The 22,709-nt window shown below is 37.9% G+C and overlaps 1 protein-coding gene across 3 annotated transcripts in view; it reads right to left on the bottom strand.

The window, feature by feature from the left end:
* Window positions 1-22,709, bottom strand: part of LOC122062031 (nuclear pore complex protein NUP214) — a 64,159-nt gene that overhangs the window by 15,856 nt on the left and 25,594 nt on the right. For all 3 annotated transcript variants that reach the window (XM_042625666.1, XM_042625663.1, XM_042625665.1), the window contains exons 6-7: window positions 22,154-22,278; window positions 13,412-13,524 (exon numbers count right to left, since the gene is read on the bottom strand). In XM_042625666.1, the coding sequence (XP_042481600.1) occupies window positions 13,412-13,524; window positions 22,154-22,278 (238 nt within the window). The remainder of the gene's footprint in view (window positions 1-13,411; window positions 13,525-22,153; window positions 22,279-22,709) is intronic.

The following is a 22,709-nucleotide window of genomic DNA, read 5'->3' as shown; positions in this document are numbered from 1 at the left end:
CCCCCCCCCCCCTTTTTTTTACCTCTCCCATCCTCTACCCTTCAAGTTGGGCCCAAAATAGATGAAGTGCCCCTCACCCCAGTAAGCAAACCCTCCTTGTGGCCCAATTTCCAACCACAACCCCCATTGCCTCTTCACCCTCATTCCATTGGTCCACTCTTTGGGTTCCACTTTCCCAAGCCCATCCACATTTCCATTGTATCTGAGTTGGGTCATTTGGGCCACATCTCTGAGGCCATTTCCCTCACTGAGTTGGGCCTTTCATAGACCCATCATAAACAAGTTCCCACAACTCCCAATCCCTTCAATGGCAAACCTAGACCCAAGCTTAAACCACCTGCCCCAAAACCCCCATGCAATTTTGTTCTCTGCCCTTCACTCAAAAGCTCTTTCTCCCCTTCACCCCACACCCCTAACCTTGTTGGGGGGTGTGCTCCCTCCTCCCTTCCTTGCTCCCTGGGGCCCCTCACCATCGGGCATCTCCAATGCCCTCCCCCTTTCCATTGACCCACTGTTAGGGCTATGCCTACGCTCCTATAGTTGGTTGTCATGATAACAAACATATGAAGGTATTTCACAATTTGCATTCAAGTATTGTTTTGTAAATACTTCATATCAAAGATCGAATTTGATGAACAAAAAGAAGAAATGAAGATTGAAGTCATCAAATGAAGAGTATCAACAAGTTTGTATCAATACTTGAAGAATGTATTAGACGGTATCAAACTTTATAGGATTAAGACCTCAAAGTATCAAAGCTTGAAGTGAATTGAAATACATTGAAGATATCAAGCATGCAAGGTCAACATGAAGACTCTTGAGGACCAACTGCAAGAAGAATAGAATACCTTAAGTGTAGCTCAATGTAATAGTGAACACACCATACACAAGCACTACATTGCATCTCATAAGCATGCATTACATATTGCATCCTTTAGATGCTTAGAATGACCCTAAGTCATGTTACTCTAGCAATGACCAAAACTTATAACTACAAGGAACATTGGATTTAAGAAGCCCCTTCATTTACTGTGAAAAACAGTTTTTCTGTGTTCAAGGGCATTTTGGGTATTTCATGAGCTAGTATCAGGATACAGTCTCTTCATGAGATTTGTAGGTTTTCGAGTTACGGAACCAATGGACTTGGAATCAGCCCAATCGGAGTTCGTATGACCAAGTTATGGTCATTAGATGTCAACCCAGTCAAAATCAATGACTACAGAAATGATTCTGGTAGAAACATCTACAGGTCAACCGCAGCAAGTGTAGGTCGACCGGCTGATGACTAGTTTGCTTGAAACACCCTCCAACAGCTAGCCCAATGGCTATATTTTGTAACAGCTATTTTTTGGAGGTCGACCGACGCTCCCAAAAAAAGACCGTTTGGATGAGATTTTTTGTCTATTTTAGCACCCTAATCTCACCTTTAAATACCTCTAATGCTACTCATTAATTAGCCATTAATCCTAACTTTGAAGGAGTATTATTTGAGCATTAGAAGTGAGAATGGTCTCTACCACCTCTTGAATTCAAGTTCTTCAGTTTCCATTCAAGAGGAACTCAAGGTTATCTACAAGTCTTCATCTACATTTTGACATTTGCATTGCAAGCCTTAACAAGACTTCAAAGGTACATCCTTTTATATCATTCCATTTCATTCACACACCGCACAAGAGGTAACTCTAAACCTTTCTATTCCACTTTGAATTTGTTTTTGTCCAAGAGTTGGGTCAACTCTAGTATCGGACACCTTGTTTACACATTGTTCTTGATCGTATTTAGACAAGTGTGTACAACCCGCTCATCCTTAAGAGATTATTAGGACTCTCTCATCCTTGAGATTGTAATGACCCTCTCATCCTTGAAAAAGATTATAAGGACCTTCTCATTCTTGAAAGAGATTCTAAAGGACCCTCTCATTTTGTAAAGAGATTGTATAGATCCTCTTACCTTTAAAAGAGTTTGTAAAGGTTTTCCTCCCTACCTATTGTACTAAAAGAGAAGAGCTAGTGGAATACCTTACAAGTGGAACTTGTAGGGAGTGGACTAGACTCGGATTGAGTCAAACCACTATAAATTTTTTGTGTTGTGTGATTGTACTTATTTTCTTTATATTCCGCATTTTTATTTACAATCACAAATTGGGGACTTTAAATCTAGAGTTTTTAAAACCTACTAGTATAACCAATTCACCCCCCCTCTAGGTTATTTCACCCACCTCCCTCCTTCCTGCTTTCTGCTGGCCCCGCTGTAACAAACCCCATTTCCCTCGTCAGTCTTTGACAAGTCCCTACTCTGTGTGACTTTTATAGCACCACTTATACTTCTAAATGATCCAGGGTACCATCTAGAATTCATGTGGACTAAACTCCCTCTCCAACCGAGCTGAGGTACATTCGTATAACAAACTTCACCACTCGATTTTCTATTGCTTTATAGAAACTCATAATAAGGAAGCTAATGCCTCCCTAATTGCCCCTTTTGGTCCTTTTGGCAACAACTTCACTCACCACCCAAATGGCCATCTCTGGTTCCTTTAGAATCCCACTAAAATTCAAATTTTGTTGGTGTTCTCTCAATTATTACACCCAAAAGATATTTGACAACTAAGGGAATTCCTCTTTCATGTTCATTGCAATTTATACCTCTAATTGTCCCTTTGAGAGAGCCTCTCTAGGAAGACCTTTGTTACATAGCCTTGTAGGAGGAGCCCTTTCCCAGGGGATTGGATAGTGAATGTCGTTCGATTTGACCATAAAAAACAGGGTGGTGACCGCCTCAATGTTTCCTTAGTTAATGTCTTAAGAGTGTATTGAAGACATAGGCATGAATCATTTGAGATGGTTGGGTCTTAAAATCACTTGGCACAATAGAAGATGTCGTGACTCAAGGATCACTTGCAAGCTTGATACGGCTCTAGTTAATGAAGCCTAAGTTTCCTCCTTTCCTTCTTCCAATGCCACGTATGACTCTCCAGGCATCTCAGATCATATGTCCCATCATTAATTTTGCATAGCCCGATCATTTGGCCCAAAACCTTTCAAATACTTTGACATGTTGTCCACTCACCTAGATTTCTTTACCATTATTAAAGATGTTTGGGACAAGCCTATCAATACCCTTTCAGCCCCCCTTATCCCTTTTTCCAAAAAGCTTAAGAATGTCAAAAGTACCTCTTAAAGTTTAGAACTCCTCTTTTAGAAACATCTCCTTGGTTTTTTACTATAGGGGTAAGCCTTCTAATATTCAGTTGAGGCTCCAACTTGACATCCACAATGTCCACCTGGTTGAGGATAAAAAGTGATCTATTTGGAACTCCATTCCCTGGTTGTCCAAAAGGAAAGTTTCCTAAGGCAAAAGCAAGGAGTCAAACGGTTTGGAACTTCGTAACTCCAACTCCACTTACTTAGAGATCTATGAAAGCAAGAACAAATGTCAACTCCATCCCATGCTTTTGGCCAAAGATGGTTCCTCCCTCCCCCCACCACCACCCCCAAAAAAAAAAAAAAAGAGTCGAAGATATTAAGGCTAAAGCAATTGGCTATTTTGAGGAGATCTTCACGCTTTCTTCCCTTGCATCCATTGAAGATAACCCTGAGGTCTTCTCAACGAATTCATTCCCAATCACCTCATTGCTACCCTCCAGGCTATCCCCTCTAGGGAAGAGATTCTACTTGTTGTCCACTCTCACAAGGCTAATAGAGCCCCTATTCCTGATGGCCTCAATATGGGGATTCTTCTCCTTCTGGGGCATTATCAAAGAAGATCTCACCTTCCTTTGCCTCATCCCTAAGAAAGGTGTCTTCATAGTTTTTGAGGCGCTGGTAAGGCGACGCTTACCAGTGCCTTGGCACTGATGCGGTCCATGGATGATAAGGTAGTATTCTGCCTTATGGGAAGTGATTATGGCGACTGCTTTATGCTATAAGGCAACGCCTTACTACTAAGGCGGTCGCCTTATGTGTTTTGCATTTTTTAAAAATACATTTTAAAATTGCTTGATGAAGGTTCCAAATTACATTTTCTCATTGGCAGGTGTATAAGTTTTGATGCACAGGTGATGCATTGGATCAGAATTTTTTTTTTTAAAACATATTTTAAAATTGCTTGATGAAGATTCCAAATTACATTTTCTCATTGGCAGGTGTATAAGTTTTGATGCACATGTGACGCATTGAATCAAATTTTTTTTTTTTAAAACACATTATAAAATTTCTTGATGAAGATTCCAAATTACATTTTCTCATTGGGAGGTGTATAAGGTCTAATGCACATGTGATGCATTGGATCAATTTTTTTTTTAAACACATTTTAAAATTGCTTGATGAAGATTTCAAATTACATTTTCGCATTAGCAGGTGTATAAGTTTTGATGCACATGTGATGCATTGGATCAAAAATCATATAACTTACAAAATAAAACCCCAATCGCATCTCTCATTCTCTCTCAGGCTCCGCTCCAAATTGTAAAACCCCAAACCGACGGTGAGGTACCTCCTCCTCCTTTGATTCTTCTCCGGCGACTTCTCCTTCTCCTCCAAAAGCCTTCGACGACCTCCGGCAAAGTGTCCTTCCACATCTCCAGGTCTGTTTTCGTTTATATTTCTAATTTCTGATTTGTGCGCTTTTTTTCTCTCTTTTCTTCTTTCTTCTCCCTTCTTCTTCCTTCTTCTTTCATCTTCATCATACACCATATAGTTTTTGTTTCTCTCTTCTTCTTCCTTCTTCCTTCTTTATTTCATCTTCATCATACACCATACGGTGACTCGGTGACTCGGTGAGACTTGAGACTTCATCATACATAACAGTTTTTTTTTCCCTTCCTACAGTGACTAACGACTCTCATCACTTTCATGCTTGGCTTAGGCAAAGTTCCAGCAGGGTTCTCTGAGACCCACCCATTGTTGGCCACCACAATCAAAACCCAGAATTTCATCACTCCAACCGACTCTATAACCCTTAACCCAGAATTTATAACATGTTTAAAGCTCTTCTAGGTTGGGTGTGCGACGTACCTGTTCCCTCAGTATTACAGTAACAAAGTTGTGTTAAACTTAAAACTGTACATCTTAAACTACAACATTAGAATAAAATAACATCTTAGTATTACAATAACACTCAGCTTGTTAACCTTAAAACTGCAACATCTTAACCTTTATGACCTTTATTTTCCTTTTTTTTTTTTTTTTGCTTCCATGTATGTTCTTTCAGGAGTCTGGTATTGTTGTGCTTGCTTTTGGTGTTTCTCTTGTGTCTGCTTTTGTTTGGAGGATATCTTCTTCCGCATGTTTAAAAGAACATGGATGGGAAGTCGGAATTTGTTTTCTAAAACCTCTATTTACAATATTTGATTCTGTAGTATCCAGATAAGTGCCATAGTAGGTTCTGATTATGTAAGTATGGTGAATTCGGCCTGGATGTTAAATGTGGCTGTATTGACATGAGTTCCTTTTAATCGCTACCCAGAATAAGTATACATCTGTGTTATTTTTCCTGGAGTATTTTTTCTTTTTCATTTTCTTATTCTGATTTTCCCATATCTCTTTAATGGAGGCATTTGCTTTTATTAGCTTATCACCTAATATGCTAATATTCCCTTATAGTAGTATTATTCCCTTTTATTACCTTTTCCTTATTCTGATTACCTTTTTACATTACAGTCTTAGACAAAGAGACAAGTTGAATCCACTCATCTATGGAAACAATTGGTGGTAGCAGTAGGGGTGAAAATACAAGTATTGTTGCTACTGCACAATCAACGATTGATCCAAGTAAGGATCCAAAAAGGAGAGCTAAATCAAATGATCTTGGATGGAAATATGGGTATTGGCTTGGCGTATCAGACAGAAATTGGATTAAGTGTACCCTTTGTGGAAAGGATGTCAAGGGAGGAATAAAACGATTGAAGCAACATCTTATTAGTGGCTATGGAGATGTAGCCAAGTGTGTGAAAACAACGGAAGCAATTGCTAAAGAGATGAGAGATGCAATCTTGAAGAACCAGGGGAAGAGGAACCTTGATTGTTTGGATGATTTGGATGTTAGTGATGGACCTATAGAAGTAACGGGACCACAATAGAATATATTATATGATTTGGGGGTCTCATTTCCTATCCCTAGCACTGGGACAACTTCAAGAAGAAATAAAGCTATCATTCAAGCACAATCCAAACAACAAGTAAGGGGTCCCATGGATAAGCATGTGAGGAGGACTCCTGAAGAAGTGGTTGTAGTTAGGTAGGATAAAGGTTCATATCAGACAACAATGGAGAACCATGTAAGAGGAGAAGAAGAAAGAGATAAACTCCGTTCTTACTTTGCAAGGTGGGCTTATGAGAGTGGTGTTCCATTTAATGCTTTGAAGTTAAGGAGTTTTGAGGAATTGGTAGAGGCTATTGGTCAATATGGACCAGGTTTCAAACCCCCTTCAATTCATGACTATAAGGGGCCTCTATTGAAGTCTGAAAAGGATAAAATTGACGAGCTAAAGGTGAAGTATCAAGGATATTAGAGGAAATATGGGTGCACACTCATGTCTGATGAGTGGACAGACAAGAGAGGAAGGCACCTAATTAATTTTCTTGTCAACTGTCCGAAGGGGACTTTTTTTTTTGGAGTCTGTGGATGCATCTAACCAGACACAAACAGCTGAAATGTTATTTAAACTACTTGATAGTAAGGTTGAAAAGATTGGTAAAAATTATGTGGTTCAAGTAGTCTTTGATAATGCTGCAGCCGGTCGACTACTAATGGAGAAAAGGAAGAGGTTATTTTGGAGTCCATGTGTAGCTCATTGCATAGACCTTATAATGGAGGAAATAGGCAAATTACGCTCTTATATGTCTGTTATATCGAAGGGCAGGAAATTAACTGCATTCATTTACAGGCACCATAGTTGTCAAGGCGTCGCCTAGGCGACAACCGCCTTGTTGCACTACATGTCGCCTTGTGTTTTGACACTTATTTATGCCAAATATCATTCAAGTAAATTTCATTTACTCATTTACTTAAGATATTATTCATAAATAAGCAAATACCCCCTATTTGAATCCAATAAAAATAGTTGAAAAATCAAATTTCAAAAGGATAAAAAGTCAACCCCCCAGTCCAAGAACAAAAACTGGATTTTGGTCATAGGGACGATTTTCAACTTTTAAATGCTGGGGTTTTTCTCAATTATGAAAATTTTATAAATTCTATCATGTTAAAACATTGCTAAAAACCAAAAGTCCGGTAAAATAATATTTTGTTTTGATATTCAAAAAATTATTTTCATTTAGGCGATTTTAACAGTATTCGCACACTTAAAAATAAGTTTGACTGAACCATATCTTTGTCATTGCAACTCAGATTTAAGTAATCCTACATTTGTTAGAAAACTGGTTTTATGTTATAACTAATACAAAAAATCTCATATAAAAATAAAATCATTTGACCAGTCAAACTTCTTATAGAATAAGAGCATTTCTCTAAATGTTTATTTATAACTTAATATAACTTAATGTTAATTTTTTATGATTTGATGTGGCTAAATGTTGATTTTTAATGACTTGATGTGGCTTAATCTTGATTTTTTATGATACAAGGTATATATAACTTACTAAATAATGTTAGAAAATAGGAAAAATAAAAAATAACACTTGTTCGCCTTAAGGCAGACGCCTTCTCGCCTAAGCGCTTAGACAACCGTCCACCGCCTTGGTTCGCCTTGGCGCCATGACAACTATGGCAGGCACACACGCCTTCTTAAAGCTATAAGGCAAAAAACAGGAGACTTAGTGAGGGCTGGAGTGAATAGATTTGCCTCTTCCTTTTTAACACTCCAGAGCTAATATAAGCACAAAGAATCTTTAAAAAAATTATTTGTTGATGATGAATGGTCCCATTCTAAGCTTGCATCTACAGAGGCAGGGAAGAAAGCTTTTGAGACTGTGTTTGCTATATAACATTCTGGAATGGTGTGATGAATTGTAAAAGAGCATCACAGCCTCTTCTTCAACTCTTAAGGATTGTAGATGGTGATGAGTTGCCTGCTATGCCTGAAGTATATATGGCAATACAAGTGGCAAAGAAGAACATCAAAAAAATTTTTGGAGACAATGAAAGAAAATAGAAGAAAATCGTAGCGATTGTTGATCACCGTTGTGAGACTATGATGAATGGATCAATATATTTAACTGCATTTTTCCTCAATCTAAACAAATTCTTTAAGGCAATAGCAAATAATCCAGATAATGAGTCGAACTTAGCTCAAAAAGCAAGTGATGCCTTCAATGATGTTCTTGCAAGGCTGGTGCCTGATGAGACCTTGCAAGATAAGATCATTGTCCAGGTTGACAAGTATACCACTGTTCAAGGAAGTTTTGCAAAGGACATGGCAATTAGACAAATGGACAAGTTGAATCCTAGTAAGTATATTTCCTTTTAAAGTTCTATTTAGTTTAGACTTTGTATGTTGATTTTTTACTTAATCTAATTTTTTATATTATATATTTATAGTCTCTCGGTGGTCTCAACGTGGAAGTACTACTCCTGACCTTTCAAAGCTTGCATTGCGCATACTTGGTCTTTGTTGCTCGTCTTCTGGTTGTGAGCACAATTGGAGCACATTTGAATTTGTGAGTATCAACTATTGAGTTTTGAGTACCTGTACTTCACTTAACATGGTTTTATTGAAGATAAGTAGATAACCTCATATTATTAATGTTTTCCAGATTCACACCAAGAAGAGGAATAGTTTAGAGCATCAATGATCTTGTCTACATTCAATATAATCGTCGACTTCAAGCAAGGTTCCAAGAAAGAAAAGAACAATGCAGAAACTACAATCCATTGTTGCTCGATGAGCTTAATTGGAGTAGTGAGTGGATGATTGATGAATCAAAGGATGAATTAGTTCATCCTGAAAATGATCTCACTTGGAGAGATGTTGATAGAGCACTTGGGGCATCTTCATCATATCAAGGCCACAATAGACCAAAGAGGGCTCCAGCATCTACCAGTGGAACCAATCTTTGCTATATCCGACGTGATAGGAGGGTTGAGCTTGAGGATTCTTCAGATGAAGAAGTGGATGAGATGAGTGAAGAGGATATTCGTGATGATGAAAACATTGAGGACGATTATGGCATAACTCCAAATGATGCAAGCTAGCAACAGAATGCAGATAAAGAAGTTTTTAATTTAATTACTGATTTGGATTGTAAGTCTTTGAGCCTTTGAACTTTGAAGTATTTTGAGTCTTTAAACTTTAAAGTTTTTTGAGTCCTTGAACTTTTAAGTATTTGACTTTCATTGTTTACTAAATTTTTAGCATTTTAGTTTATTTTATGTTTTTTCTTCATTGAAGTTTAAAGTTTTTTAGAATGATTAAGAATCCCCAGGTTAGTCACTTCTCATCCATTTAATTTGGCATCTCGATTTTTACTTTTGATGTGTTTTAATTCTAAGTTCTTAATTACTTCTTTGACAGGAGTAGAAATATAGTGGATGACCTTAGGGCTTAGGCACTCATTATGGCATCACAGAGGTAACTATAATAAATACTTGTATATTTTATGTCTTCTTTTCTTTATATTTATAATTTTGTTTCATAGTTATGTATTTATATTATATGTTAATATGTTATGATGATTGATGATTGAATATTGATGATTGATGATTGATGATTGATGATTGATGATTGATGATTGATGATTGATGATTGATGATTGATGATTGATGAAGATGAACTTAGTTTATTCACTTTATTGATTTGTTTTCTTGATGAATATCTTACATTGGTATGAATATGAACCTTTAATATTTATTTAGCATATGAGTAATAGAATTCAACTAGCGTCTTAGCGATAAGGCGGGCATAAAGCGTCACCTTATTGGTTTTATAAAAAAATTACACATGAGCGCTTTAGTCAATAAGGTGACGCTTTATGCCCGCCTTATCGCTAAGACGCTCCGAAAGACCCTCAATCGCCTCCGTCGCCTTAGCGCCTTAAAAACTATGGGTGTCTTTGCTATGTCTGACTTCAGACCCATCTCCTTATGCAATTTCTTGTACAAGTTCTTTCTAATAAGCTTAAGTTGAAAATCAATCAGCTTTTATCGCAAGCAAAACTATATCTGATAACATTTTCCTCTATAATGAGCTTGTTATAGGCTTTGACAAAAAGAATCATTCCCCTGCCGACCTCATGAAGATTGACATCCACAAAGCCTTTGACTCTTAGAGAGAGTCTTCATCTCTCAGTCATGCTAAAAATGGCCTTTCCTCCTATTTTTGTCGATTGGATCTATACGTCATTTATTCTTCATACTTCTCAATGCTTGTCAATGGTAGTCCGGCCAGTTCTTCACCTCTTCGGTGGGCATTCTCCATGGTTGGCCCCTCTCCCTATTCATCTTCTCCTTCGAGGTCTTATCTAAGATCATCCAAAACACGGATCAACACCTTATCTCCCCCATTCCTAAGTGCAACACTCATAACCTATCCCATCTCACCTTTGTTGATGATCTGATGATCTTCACCAAAGGAAAATATTGAGTCAATTGAGGCCATTATGTCATGTTTGCATCATTTCGAGGGGTTGTCGAGCCTTCAAATCAATCCCTTGAAATCTCACATGTTCTTCGCGAGGTCTCAGATAGTGACAAGACTAGCTTGACAAAGAAGACATAATTCTCCTCGGGCCATCTTCCGGCCAAGCACTTGGACATACCTTTTCTGGCCAGGTTAACAACTCATCACTGCACTCTTATGTTAGATCTTAAGCGCAAGAGGTTGCAGCTTTGGAAATGCAAGCTTCTCTCCTATGCCGATCTCCTGGGATTGGTCAGATTTATCCTTCAACCCTCTTACATCTATTGATCTGGTGTTTTAAGGTTACCCAATCCACTATTAAGAGTTGGAGTGTGCCTACCTTTGGAAAGGCGCAAACCAGAGCTTCACCCTAACAGTTGCGCTGTTGTTGTCTTCCCAAGGACGAGGGAGGTCTTGGCTTGAGGAGAATCAAAGTAGTTAACTTTGTTGGCATTCTAAAAATAATTAGAAGCTTGTGACTAAAAGAAAATTATTTGGATGGTGACTCTATTAGGATTGCTCCTATTATTATTATTGATGCCTCCTAGATTTGGCGAAAGATTTTGAAACTTGGGTCTATGCTCTTAGGGCCACTTCCTGCCTTTGGTTTGACCGTCAGCACCCAACAGGTGTGCTCCTCCACTCAGTGGATGCAAAAGCAACTTACACTCTGGGTTTAAAAAAGCAATCTGGTTGCAAATATCACTCACCATGATGATTGGGCCCCCATTCTACTTCCCCCACCTTGTTATTTGTCGTATGGGATGCCTTGCTTTGCATTTCTAAAAGGCATAGGGGTAAGGGAGATATTGTGGTTTGGTCTACTTGTTTAGGCCAATTCTGCTCCAAATCAGCATGGGCCTTATCAAAATTCGTGACACAGTCCCCCTAGCACAAGTAGTTTGGTTCAAGAGCCACATCCCTCATCACAGCTTCACTGTTTGGCAGGTCCTCTCCAACTGCCTCCCAATACAATATTTTTCATTCATCGTCATATTCCAGTCTCCTTTTCCTGTTGTCTCTACTGGAATGCTCTAGAACCTATGTACCACCTCTTTGCTTGCCGCTTCTCTTCAGTTTGGAAAGGGTTCCTAGATAAATGCTGGCCAAGAAGTCATAGGATCCTTCCATTCGAGAGGGAATGGATCTAAGTGGATATGTCCTTCGTCAGTTCATCAATCTATGACATAATGAGTAAGCTTTCCTTTGGTGCCGAAATCTCATAAAATGTTCCTCGAGCCCCTGATCTTTCCAGTAGATTTGGGATTCCATCGCTTTTGATTTTAGAAGCAAGCTATCATTAGTCAACAATTGTTGTGTTGATTCCCCAAGGAACATGCATATTGTTATGTCCTAGGGCCTAATCCTCCCCCTTTTGCATCCCTTTATTTGCTTTCCCTGAGAATTGGGTTTTGCATTGCTTGCTTGTAATCATAGTTGTCAAGGCATCGCCTAGGCAACAACTAGGCGTCCAGGCAGTTTGCCTGGGGCCAAGGAGAAAATTGCCTTGTTGCACTGCATGCTGCCTTGTGTTTCGGTACTTATGTATGCCAAATATCATTTGTTATTTCATTTACTTAAGATATTATTCATAAATAAGCAAATACCCACTATTTGAATCCAATAAAAATAGTTTAAAAATCAAATTCCAACAGGATAAAAATTCAACCCCCTAGTCCAAAAACAAAAATTGGATTTTGGTTATAAGAGCGATTTTCAACTTTTAAATGCTAGGATTTTTCTCAATTATGAAAATTTTATAAATTCTATCTTGTTAAAACATTGCTAAAAACCAAAAGTCCAGTAAAATAATCTTTCGTTTTGATATCCATAAAATTATTTTCATTCAGGTGATTTTAACAGCATTCGCGCACTTAAAAATAAGTTTGATTGGAGCATAACTTTGTCATTACAACTCATATTTAAGTAATCTTAGACTTGTTGGAAAGCTGGCATTATATTATAATTAATACAAAAAAGTCTCATGTAAAAATAAAATCATTTGATCAGTCAAACTTATAATAGAACAAGAGCATTTCTCTAAATTTTGATTTTTTATAACTTAATGACTTAATGTTAATTTTTTATGATTTAATATGGCTAAATGTTGATTTTTAATGACTTGATATTGCTTAATCTTGATTTTTTATGATACAAGGTATATATAGCATACTAAATAATGTTAGAAAATAGGGAAAATAAAAAATAACACTTTGTCGCCTTAAGGCGGGCGCCTTCTCGCCTAAGCACTTAGACAACCCTCCACCGCCTTGGTTTGCCTTGGTGTCATGACAACTATGCTTGTAGTCAATTCTATGATCTTTTTTTCTTCTTTCCTCCTTTTGGTAATGAATTATTTTATTCACCCTCAAAACAAAACTCGTAAGATCTATTACAAAATCTTATAAATAAAAAAAATGTACAAAAGCATAAAACAAACATTGCCATACTGAAAAATTGATCAACCTCAATACAGAAACAAGTCAGTATACAAATTAGAATCTATAGCTGAGAAGAAAATATGCTCCAGATTATATATTGTTAAAAAAGAGGGGGGGGGGGGGATGAAGGAAGCTAAACTTCACAATTGCTCTAAACAATGAACTCCATCTATGTATCTTTCCACACACATTCACGCATGCGCAAAGTATGGATCCAATATCCCTATACTGAATTAAAACTAAAGAGCAGCAGGATAATAGTAAGAAAACACAGTTAAGGGTTGATTTCTTCGGTCCCATTTGAATGGAATCAGCAGAGCATCTAATGCATAAATGTAACTAAATCAAGGGAAAACTTCATTCTAAACACATATAAGGACTAGGCATATCATACCATGGCTCCAGATAGCTCGAGAACAAATACGGTCCACCTCCAAAGGGAAATATATCATCAACTATGCCAGAAAATAAATCACTGAAGCACAGAACAAAGTGCTTGGAAGAAGTCTGCAACCAAAAAAATCACACAAACAATTAGTGAGCAAAGGAAAAAAATGTGAATACAACATTTGAAAACAGAAACAGCAAATCTGTATCTGACAGAAGAAAAGGCCTCATAATAATCACAACACATCGGCATGCCACGCATTACTGAAAGAGGATAGACTTCACTGCAATGTTGGATCTATTTATGTACAATATATATCAACTACCATTTGCAAAAGATATAACGATAAAAAATTATTCAACAGAATAATGCATCCTTTGTATGAACTCTTGCTGATACACAGTTCTACGACTCTCACCCCCCCCCCCAAAAAAAAAAAAAAAAAAAGAAAAGAGAAAAAAACACAGATCAATCCATTTCTAGAACATTCTACTAATATGGTCCTATCACTAGAAACATAAATAAAATTCATTAATGATCTATCAGCCATATAACAAGGATTGGTTATTCTGAAACTACCAACATGGTGCCAATATGGATCATAGAAAATGCATCTAATATCAGAAATGTTGAGCAAAGTGATTTTTTCAGACATTGAGCATATTGCAAGCCCAAGAGAGCTACCAGTTTCCACACTTCACCTAGTTAGTTTCATATTTTCAGCCCACTACAAGATACAAAGCAGACAACAGAGTTATTCATCATGGCATTCTTCTTCTAGTCATATGGACTAACTGATCCCCCAGGTGGACCTTATCTTTTCTATTCTGAGTTTTAAGTTAGTTCTGGGCTGAGACATAATATCTGCCAATAGCTCTCCAATTAGTCTCAGGACTTGGTATCAGGATCCTTTAATGGTCAATGTGTAATCGAGATTTAAAGGGAGGGGAACTATCAAAGTCAACTAGATGTCTTTGGAAGAGTCGAGTACAGTTACGGTTCCTCTAAAAAAAGATGAGCCTTCCTAAGCCTGGCCGACCAATAAAACTGAAATAATATTATGAAATTGTATGTTTACAATTAGAAAAGAGAAGGTAATGCAGGAGTAAATTACAAGTAACTAACTTTACAGTTTATAACCCCAAACAATACAAATAGAAGCAAGAAACAAAGAAATAATACCATCAAATAAACCCCCAAGGATACAATACCCATATAGGCGCAAAACCAGCCCAAAACCCAACCCGATAGAGAGAAAGACCTTCTATAGAGCTGGAGAGAGAAAGATGCGGCCAGGTCTGTGGGAGTCCGATTGAGCTGCACTTTTGGGTGTAGATAGTCCCTAGGGAGGATACAAAAACCCCCAAATATGAAAGGCTTCTGACGGCTGGTAATGGAGTTATGCGTTTTCTTGATTTTCAGACCTAGGAGAGAGAATGTGAAGAATTCTGCAAGAACAGTAACTTGTCTTCTTCAGATAACCTTCAATCAATTGATCTTCTTAGAGTATAGAACCCGTCCTCCAATTGATCTGCAGATCAGATCTCAAACTTGGGCAACAATGAAAGTTGATTGGCTTAAAAAACAAAAACTCTTTGGCTGGCTTATTCTGATTTTGTATGCTTTAACAGGTCTGAACTTCTAATAAAAATAAACAGAAAATAAAAATAGAAAAAGAAGAATCGATGGAGGGTTGAGAAAGGTGAAAGAGAATAAAGGAATGGGTATCTCACCCCTCAGGTTTTGGGTATCACACCCCTCAAAGGTTTAGGCATCTCACCTCTCAATAACAGTTTCTTTAGCTAAAGAGTAATCACTCAATAATTCATTCATTCAAATCTGAAATTATAAATACATAGGCTCCTCTATTTATAGAGGGCAGAATAGCAATCAAACTACTACTAAGAGCTAGTTCCCAATAGGACTAGACACTCCTACTACAACTAGGAACTAGTTTCCCAATAGGACTAGACACTCCTACTACAACTAGGAATTCAAAATAGGACTAAGACTTGACCTTATGACTCCAACATGGAGTAGGACTAACTAACTAATAGTCCATATAGGACTTTACAACCGACCAATGGCCTAATGGACCTTTATTGAATTAAATAGCAACTAACTTAACTAATGAATTAAATCCCGTTTTTCTACCTTCTACTCATATTTTAGGCCCATTAAAGTGGCCATTTCAAAGAAAACCGATGGGACCAATGGCCCAACACATATATAACACAACCCAAGGCTTATTTGCAATAAAATAAGCCCAAGTGACTTATCTACATCAGAAGGCCCTCTCTTCCTCTGGTTGAAGGTCAACCCTTATCTTTCTTCTTCCCATTTCTTTCAAGCAAGCTACTCTTCAGGTGAATCCCCCACCCCACCCCATCCCACCCCCCCAAAAAAAAGCCTTCAAATAAATGACCATGGGAGAAGCTGAAAGATCTAACCCCCAAAACTGAAACAAATACAACACGCACACAAACAAAATCTAAAAAGATATATGGTTCAGCTGCAGACATGATGTTGAATGTGTCTATAACATAACAAACATAAGGCTATGGCTCCCTCTGCTAGATCAGTTATCAGCCATCCATCCTATAAAATAACTTGAGTCACCCTATGATAAAACCAATTCTAGTAAGCATCTCCACCCTTGCATTCATCACAAACATCGAGCACTAGTGGAGTCACCGCTAATTGGCTCAGAAAATACATTAATTGCCCAACCATCCCACCATCAAATAATGCTGTGCCAATATCTAATGGACCCAGATTCCATAAGGCACATCCATCCACATTCAATTTGGCCACTCCCTAAGCAGAGTGGACTCCGTCAAACTGATCCCAACCTAACCTCTGTCTCCCTTGAGATAATAAAAGTATCCAATCCCTAAGAAGGTGGACAACCAGGATATCCTCGAAGAGATCATCCGCAGCTGCCTAATTAGCCGCCCTAATCTTAATTTTGTCAATCACCTATTGAAGTTAGAAAATGATATCTAATGGACGAACCTGAATTTTTTCTCTTCCCAAATTCACTGAAGAGAAGCAAACAGCAGTCCTTCTATAAGAACTATCCCTTCTTGCCAGAAGGGGCCAAATACCAAAACCAAGAGAACTTCTTCATCTTCAGAAAAGGCAACTCATGTGGTGGCAGAGTTTGTCTCAGCAGATCATTGAGCTCATTATGGTGAGGTCATCTAGGTGGGCTGTTACTTCAGAAAATTTCTGATGTGTGTAGATTAATAATATTTTGAAGAATGGAAGCTAGTGGAGGTATCAACTGCCCATCCCCATACCATTCAGCACATGTGGAATCACCCCTCCCCCTTTAGTGTAATCAAATTAATAATGATAACGGATCCATTAGTAATCCAGGGCCTGGTGGGTGGGAAGAGGGAAGGATACATCAAGACCTGAGGTATCATTATTATAAGCTTTTCTGGTCCTATTTACTGTTGTGATTCAATGAAAGCAAAACTATAAGTGGCCATCCAAGGCACTGAGATAGCTCAAGTAGGGTGGTTAAAGGTGACTTCAAATGATCATTGGCTGCCTTCAAGATGGGACTGGTGGACCTTGGAGATACATGCTCCTGATCCAGAAAGCTAGAGCTCCATGTCAACCATGACCTTCATTTTGTTTGGAGGATGCAATCAGCCAATTCTCTTGTTAATGAGTCGACTGAGTTGGGGGGTTACTAAGGAGTCATTCTATCTAGGCCCACGTCCCATTATATCATTCCTTGTTTGGATCTACATCCAGGATCAGTTGGTGCTGTTGTATCCCAGCATTGCATTTCTTTCTATCCCTACAATAGTTTTTGTTACCTTCCAAAAACAAAAAGTAAAGAACAAAGGGCATTATAAGAATAGATGTTCAGCAGATTCACCATTCTTCAAATAAATAAGACATACATATTAGGCAACGGATAATGCCCTGGCCATATATTCTGATGCATATCACAGGTGACCAATGTTTTATGATTGATCTCCCATCCGAATGCCTTGCCTTCCAGTGGGACTTTGGCTTCCAAATTACTTTATAAGTGAAAGACCGATAGAACCATGGAGGCACATCAGCAGCACAGGTAATGCCACACAAAGCAATAATAAAGACTTAAGGTGTTTGTCATTACAAACTCCTATGCCAGCCAATAGATTGTCACATTTTGAACACTCAATCCAATCATGCACCTTTTTCTGATGGCCTCTCTATAAAAACCCTTTGATAAAATTGATTCTAATCAATTCAATAAGCATAATCACTCCCCACTAATACACCATATCATACCTAACCTAATTAAAGAAAATGGGTAGACTCAATGGGGTCAGTTTTGATACTTCTAATTCAGACTTTAATGTTCTGTCCTTGAAATCTAAATCTACCCAAGTCTTAATCCTCCTCTCCACCCCCACCCCTTCCCAAAAGAAAAATAGTAACGTGCATACACATGATCAATAGGGCCAGATTGCTCCTGGTCTTCAATTTCTCTTCTTATCTGTTCACTTCATATATTCATTATTCTCACTTCTCAGTACTTCTATGTATCAACTCGCTTCAGGCGAAGAAGAATTCAAGATTTCTGGACTGTAGAACATCTTATACTTGTTACACCAATCCAGATCACAGAGAAGTCCCATGTGATGAACATTAGGTTCAATTTTGGGACTGCTCCAACTCCCGAGTTGTATTGGCATGTTTCTTTATATTTCTCCATAAATCCTACATGCTGGATTTCCAGAATTGCATCTTTCTTTCTGTGTTGCTATTGAAGTTATAGTTGTTTTTTAAATAAGAACACCTAAAAAATTCAACTTACATGATGACATCGACTTCAAACGATGTGGATCCGGGTCCCGAATCTGGATTTGGATCGCTTATGGGCCCACTCAACAGTTAACAACTCAAATGTCAAAGAATAATGGCAATTTCGTAAGTAGATTGAAGTTTCTAACAAAGGGTAGCAGAATCGTAATATAGCATAAAGTCAATAAAGTAAGGGAGAGTGTGTCACGTAGGATGAAAGGGAAAGAGAGGAATTTGATTTATTCACCAGGGGTAAACTAGGAAGGGGACAAAAGATGATGGCAACAAGCAATTTTTAGGGAAGAGAGGGGTATTAGGTAAAGGCAAAGGAAAAATAAACTAAAGATATAAGGGAATCGTGAGTTGTCTTCTACCTTCAGTCAAGACAAGAGGCGCAACCCAGCAGAAGAAAGAGGGGAAGAACTCCATATTCTTTGGCCTGCAGGACTCGATATTTTAGATGAAGATTCCTCCTCCAAAGCCCTACTGCATGCATGCTCTGATGGGTCCAATAATCAGCAACCAAGGGAGATCTATTGCTCTGAAACCAGACCTGGGCGGAACCTTTAGTTAGCCTGAGTGGTTTTATTTCTCACAGCAGGGATCCACTTTGGAGCTGAAATATTGGGGCTTCAATCACCCAAAGGAGGGCCTCCTTCAACCTAAATTTAGGCTAAGGTAGAGAGAGATTGATAAGCCGTTACAATCAAGGATTAAAGTATCGGTATCGGTCATCGTATCGGTCGGCCAAAATTAAAATACGTATCGGAGGTACGCTAAGATACGCACATAATTGGAAAGAAAATAATTTGTATCCACTTTTGCATAAAAAAAAAATAGTTAAAAAAAGCTATATATAACATGAATTATGCATAAACATTAAATTGAGAGTATCGCACTAAGAATCCAATGTTTGTAACAGTCTCATCAATGTAAAATCTTTGTTCCCAACCTTGACTTCCACTTTAGTTAAAGAGAAAAAATGGCTGGCAGCAACTTTGGAACAAAAACTGCTAAAAAAATCGTGTTATTTTCTAAAAAATGACCCATCTTAGCCATTATATGACCGTAGCACAACATATCGTACCGTATCGATTGATACATACAGATATGCACCATACATACCGATACATACCGAAATGTACATTCCACCTCGCTTTTTAATTTTCCATAGAGTATCGGTATGTATTGTAAGATACATATCGATACAAAAAGTTTTTAAAATTTTCATGTATCGAATCGGTAAGGGTCGATACAGATATGTATCGGCCATACGATACGTACCAATACTTTAAACCATGGCTACAATCAACTAACAGGAAAAACCGAGAAGAAAACTAGAAAAGAAGAATAAAAAGAGAGAGAGAATCACACAAGGAGGGGGGATAGGAGATCACACCACCATGGTAAATTACATACCCGGCACAATCAACTCAATTCAATTCATTCTCAAACATGGCCCCATTGAATGGGGTTACAACTTACAAGCCAATTTATCAAAATAAAACTTCCTACTTAAAATCTAAAACCTAAATAGAATCTCCTAATTACTTCCTAAATCATAGACTAATAAAATAGAAACACAATAAACTAAAATTGAAAAATTCTACTTGTCTGATAGCTACCCAAAATAAGAGATCACAAATATTCACTAAATAAAAATAAGAGCAAATATCACTCCCCTCTCCTGAACTATGGCGAAATATCAACTTGACCACACACCTTTTTGAAAATCACTCACCTCCCCTACAAGAAAAATATTCTATTTAACGACCCCAACCGTTAGAAATCGCTATTAAGTCAGCTGATATTTTTTCCTAATGCCCAAAATACCCCCTAATTGTGAAATGCCCAAGAGACCCTCCATTCCAATTTCTCAACCTCGCTTCCAACAATTTCACCGGTACTATTCCGTCGGCGATCAGGCTATTATCGGGGTTGCAGTCTCTATGGCCTAGTTATAACCTCTTCAATGGCTCTTTCCCATCAGAAATCAGCAATTTGGCGAACCTTGAAGTTCAGGACATGTCATGCAATCCGTTCACTGCAGTGAGGATTCCACTAGAGTTCATAAAGTTGAAAAAGTTAAAGCAGAATTTTATGAAGGATACCAATTTGATCGGAGAGATTCCGGTGACAATAGGTGAATTGACGGAGCTGGAATCGTTGGATCTTTCGGAGAATAATTTGAATGGAATGATGCCAAGTGGGTTGCTTCTATTGAAGAATTTAAAAAGTATGAATCTTTATTTTAACCATTTGTCTGGTGAGATACCCAGTACCATAGAAACTTTCAATTTGAGTAGCATCGATATCTCGGGCAACAGATTGATCGGAAGGATATCGGAAGATTTCGGAACGTTACAGAGCTTGACGAGTTTTGATATGTATGAAAACCAATTATCAGGCAAGATTCTGGCGGGTTTAGGCCAAATACGGCGCTGCAAGAAATCCAGCTCTTCCATAACAACTTGACTGGTGTTCTTCATCCCGATTTAGGCCTTTATTCAAAGCTTCAAACTCTTGAGGTCTGCAACAATCAACAACTTGCTGCTTGCAACCTTCAATTCCTGGATTTGAAATCTAGGGTTCCAAATCACATTCAAGAATGAAAACCCTAATCTAAGCCAATCGATTGAATGACGAAGCTCCAGCGAAGAAGATGATGCCATCTACTGAGGAGGCCATCACAGATGGAAGAATTGATGAAGGATTCGATGCTTCAAGGTTCTTCTCCTTCTCCTTCGGTTCAGCGACAAAGGGGAAAGGCTGAATTGTTGAGGAGAAGAATGGGGTTTTCATTAAGGGTCTCTTGGGCATTTCACAATTAAGGGGCTATTTTGGGCATTATAAAATAATATCAGCTGACTTAACAGCGATTTCTAATGGTTGGGGTTGTTAGATAAAATATTTTTCTTGTAGGGGAGGTGAGTGATATTTTCGGAAAGGTGTGGGGTCAAGTTGATATTTCACCATAGTTCAGGGGAGGGGAGTGATATTTACTCTAAAAATAAAATCCTAAAGATCCTAATAGCTTTGAACCCAAATCGATAACTTTGATTCCAAATTGGATCCGGTTCATCTCTATCTGGATACCCATACGGGTCTGGATCGGTCCACTATTGTGCACCAGTATCATCTAATTTGTGGATGAAAATCTTTTATCTTTGCATCATGATGTCATTGCCAAGTGACTGAATTGGGCATGTTAAGTTAAAATAAGGAAATGTTTCGAATTTTCAAGACCTTTCAGTTCCCATTTCCATGGTAAATATTCCTAAAGCCTGCTGCTTCCTGTCCCAAGACTACTTATGCTTTGTGCATATGCACACACCTTTTGGTAGATTTCTATATTTCTAACTTTATATGAACTCATCACTAGAGGCCTTGAAGACAGTGTGTGCACAATATATAAAAAAAAACCTCCAAAAGCAGATCATCTGTACTACATTTCAAAAATTACCGAATATATGATCATAGTCAGGCTAGCCATCACTGAAAGTACTCTCTTAAAAGTCCAGCACTAAAAGTGTCAACATTAAGCGGTGCAACCATAAAGGGAACAGACTAAATGTTCTATTCTTAAGTAACGCAAATGAGCATAAAATTTTCCATAGAAAAAAAAAAATCTGACACTTTCTAAGCGGCTCAAGTCAAACAATCAAAAGCATATCACAAAAACGTAGTTGGAGAACAAGGAAAAAAAGAATAATTTCAAGAAAAATACTTGATAAAGTACTGACTTTAAGAGCATATAGTCTGTACAAGGCAGCTTTAAGAATCGCAGGGAACAAAGCAGAACAAAGCATATTAAGGAAAATAAAGCCAAAAGAAAGGGGAGGGGGAAGAAATGCCTTGGCTGTAGTATGTGATAATCAAATGCAGAGATCATTTACTGTAGTAGGTGATAACTAACTGCAGAGATCATTTACTAACATCAGTTATTTTCCCCTCTCTGCTACTGATTACTTGAACCAGATAACCTTCCTCCCCGCTATTCTCAGTCAATTGAAAGCATCCAACGACGATACTATCACTTCGCACCCACTTGAGTGAATCCACTGATGCAATTTCGAAGAAACAATGTAGTATTAAAAGTTAGTAACACGAGAGTATCAAACACTGAACATACATAAATCTTTAGCTTGAAAAGTGAAGAAAACTTAAGTTAAATAAAAGGCTCAATAATGAACATCGACATATACCAAGCAACTACAGGAGTATCATCAAATTTTTTCGAAGAAAAAATAAGAATAATAATTAAGACATACCAATAGCTTTGTACATGACAAACTACAATAGAAATTTTGTGACCCAAACAACCAATAAACATGTGATGTAGGCAACTGATGATGTTTTCTTTTACCAGTTTTTTCTTCAATCAGAAACAACGAGAGGAAGAGAAGGGAGAAATGCAAGCACCAGGACAAAAGGAAAAATTCCTAACAGCCCACACAGGACCAATGAGCAATACCCCCCACCCCACCTCCCC

Source organism: Macadamia integrifolia, chromosome 14 (assembly GCF_013358625.1).
Source record: "Macadamia integrifolia cultivar HAES 741 chromosome 14, SCU_Mint_v3, whole genome shotgun sequence".
NCBI lineage: Eukaryota > Viridiplantae > Streptophyta > Magnoliopsida > Proteales > Proteaceae > Macadamia > Macadamia integrifolia.
Note: the sequence above shows the minus strand (reverse complement) of the source record. Positions and strands in the feature narration are given on the sequence as shown.